Source organism: Solanum lycopersicum, chromosome 5, assembly GCF_036512215.1.
Source record: "Solanum lycopersicum chromosome 5, SLM_r2.1".
Lineage (NCBI taxonomy): Eukaryota > Viridiplantae > Streptophyta > Magnoliopsida > Solanales > Solanaceae > Solanum > Solanum lycopersicum.
The window spans coordinates 11,176,037-11,179,723 of NC_090804.1; the positions used below are offsets into that span (position 1 = coordinate 11,176,037).

General features: G+C 37.1%; 1 protein-coding gene across 1 annotated transcript; it reads right to left on the reverse strand.

Annotated features, from left to right (window-relative positions):
* Positions 1-1,662: 1,662 nt before the first annotated feature.
* LOC138348646 (uncharacterized) lies at positions 1,663-3,144 on the reverse strand. Its single transcript, XM_069298208.1, has 3 exons — positions 2,709-3,144; positions 2,135-2,435; positions 1,663-1,963 (listed from the first exon to the last, which is right to left on the reverse strand). The coding sequence occupies exons 1-3, from the start codon at positions 3,142-3,144 to the stop codon at positions 1,663-1,665; spliced, it is 1,038 nt and encodes a 345-aa protein (XP_069154309.1).
* Positions 3,145-3,687: the final 543 nt, after the last annotated feature.

Sequence of the window (3,687 nt, forward strand, 5' to 3'; positions counted from 1 at the left end):
TAATATAAAAAACACAATCATACAAGGATTTCAAGTCAATGATATATCAGATAATGCTCATACGCTTTGGCATTCTAAAATTACAATCCACAATCTATAGTAGTAACTTTCTCTTTTATAACACCAATACTCGTATCAATGCCCGTCACACCATTGATACTAGACCCCCATCTTTCTCCCTTACCCCTTTGCCTATTTCATTTTTAATCTTTAATTAGAAAAATGTCCTTCAACAAGTCAAAAAAGTCTTACCATACCTCAAGTGCCGAATTCGTGTCACGAATTCTTAACATAGTTCCTTTCCTTTTTGCAGAGTTTTGGAATATTCACGATCTACCAACGATGCAATATTCGTAAGTAAGCGAGTTTGTGGACATTCAAATTATTATAGATATATCGTAGACCCTAAAATTCACTCATATCTCTAATCAAACCCCAAATATTTATATAATTTATATGTCAAAATTATCATATTTGTCAAATTTCAAGCCAAGAAGTTAACCTTTATACTTAAATACCCTAATTTAACGTTAAATCATATCATATATATCCAATAATTAACTATCTCAATATATCAAAAACTAGTATCTTAATAAATGAATAAATACAAACTAAATTCCACCCATTGGGAGCACATTGGAACGTGACCCACCCCCCACCCCCTTATTTTTACCTTAACCATTCTGCACATTGCCAAAATTCCTTTAAAATCTTCACCAAATGTCAATCATTGGCATATGATTGCCCAATGATTGGGATCCACTCTTATCTCCCACCAATCTAATAACCCAAAACACAAATAACGTTCCACCATTTAATTTTTCAACTCGAAATCTCTTTTTTTTTCTTTAAAAAATTCATTATGTAAACAAGTGTCAAATTTTCTAAAATGTTTGTCAAATGCCAATCATTGGCAATGATTGTCCAATTATTGATCAATCTTGTTCCTACCATTCTTAAACTAACGGAAAATATAAGGAAAAATTGCAGTCAAATTTCCAGATCCTACACTACGAGATGGAAAAATCATAACCCCCAACCCTGCAATTACTTCCATTCCTGTAATCATTGTCTAATGATTACATACTAATTATTATTAATTAAACAATCATAAATTAAACTCAACCTAATAATTGTACAAGATTTTCTCTAACTTTCCAATACCTAATGACAATAAAATAATACAGTATCAACACAATCTTTCACACCAATAATTATACTACTTATGTGCGCTTATGCAGAATTTAGAGTCGGCTAAAGGAATCCCCTTTTTTACCTCAAGTATTTGTGATTGTTTTCCCTCTCGCTCGTCGCTACGGTAAGTTTCTGCCTCCACGTCTTTTATTTTCCAAACAAGAGTTCATTAACACTGAAACCCCACTAAACTATTATTTGTATTACTTATCTATAAAAGTTTCATCAAATAGGTACTCGTAGTTACCGAATAGTTAAAATATCCCTTTTTAATTTTCCAAAAAGAGAAAAAATATTCCTAGTTCTCAAAACGACCTAGAGGATCGTTGCATCACCTACCATTCAAACAAACGTTCGATTTAGAACGAAAAAAGAAAAGAACTAACTTGAACACTAAAAAATCTAAGGATATTTACTCCTCATGTCTGAATCGTTCGTCCATGTAGCCTCCTCCACTGGACGATGCTTTCACTGGACCTTCACTGAAGCAATCTCTTTTGACCTCAACTTCTGAATTTGCCTATTCAAAATGGTAACCGGCTCCTCCTCAAAAGTCAAATTCTGATCAAGTAACACTGAGTCCCACTGAATCACATGAGAACCACCTAGATGATACTTCTTTAACATCAAAATATGAAATACCAGATGGACACCAGACAAACCCGGTGGCAAATTCAACTGATACGCCACCTCACCAATACGCTCCACAATCTCGAAAGGACCAATATACCTTGGGCTCAACTTGCCCTTATTTCCAAACCTCATCCACCTTTCATGGGTGAAACCTTTAATAAAACTCTTTCTCCAACCATAAACTCTAAATCACGAACCTTTCGATTTACATAACTCTTTTGCCTACTTTGAGCCATTAGAAGTCTATCTTGGATCAACTTAACCTTGTCCAAGACTCCCTCAATAAATCTGTACCCAATGGTCTAACCTCAAATGAATCAAACCAACCAATTGGAGATCTACATCTCCTACCATACAAGGCCTCAATGGTGTCATCTCAATGCTCGAATGGTAACTATTATTGTAAGCAAACTTCTCTGATGGCAAAAACTGATCCCACTGACCACCAAAGTCAATCATACACACCTGCAACATGTCCTCAAGAACTTGGATAGTCCGTTCAGATTGACCATCAGTATGAGGTTGAAAGGCTGTACTGAGATCCACCCGAGTGCCCAACTTCTTCAGCATAGACCGCCATAAATGAGATGTAAATTGGGTGTCACGATCTGAAATAATAGATATAGAAACCCCATACAAACAAACTATCTCTCAAATATAGATCTTGGCTAACTTCTCTGACTTGTAGGTAGTCTAAACTGGTACAAAATGTGCAGACTTAGTCAATCGATCCACAATTACCCAGATAGCATCAAACTTAACCAATGTACATGGCAACCCTACCACAAAGTCCATAGCAATACGCTTCCACTTCCACTCAGGTATAGGCATCCTCTGAGTCACACCTCCACGCTTTTGGTGTTCATACCTCACTTGCTAACAATTCAAACACTGAGATACAAAATCTACTATGTCCCTCTTCTTACGACACCACCAGTAATGTTGCTTCAAGTCACGATACATCTTAGTAGCCCCCGGATGAATAGAGTACCTCGAACTATGGTCTTCCTCCATGATCAATCTAGTCAAATCACCTGTCCGAGGAACACAGATACGACCATTAATCCTCAAAACTCCCTCACTATTAATAATTGCAGCCTTGGCTTCTCCTTTAAACACCTTGTCTCTAATCTTACATAAATCATCATCATCAAACTTTTGGGCCTGAATCTGCTCCAATAAGGATGACCTCGCCTCCATATAAGCCAACACCTTACCAAATTCTGAAATATCAAGTCTCACAAAGCTATTTTCCAAGGATTGGACATCCCTAGCTAAAGGATGCTCACTAACCTGTAACATGGCTAAACTACCCATACTTACCGCCTTCCGACTCAAGGCATCTGCTACAAAATTTAACTTGTCTGGACGATAAAGAAGTCATATCCTAGTCCTTGAGAACCTCCAACCATCTCCGCTGCCTCAAATTAAGATCTCTCTGATTGAATATATATTGGAGACTACCATGATCAGTGAACACCTCACAATCCACACCATAAAGATAATGCCTCCAAATTTTCAATGCAAACACAACAGCCGCCAACTCAAAATCATGAAAAGGATAGTTCTCCTCATGAACCTTCAACTGTCTCGAAGCATAAGCTATCACCCTTCTCTTCTGCATCAATACACAACCAAGACCAATCCGAGAAGCATCACAATATATAAAAAAAAACCTCTCTCTCTATGGGTAGGGTCAAAATCAAAGCTGTACGAAAACGTCTTGAGCTTTTGGAAACTTACCTCACACTCGTCAGACCACTGAAATGTCACATCCTTCTGTGTCAATCTAGTTAATGGAGATGCAATGGATGAGAAACCCTCTACAAACCGTCAATAATACTCTGCAAGGCCTAAGAA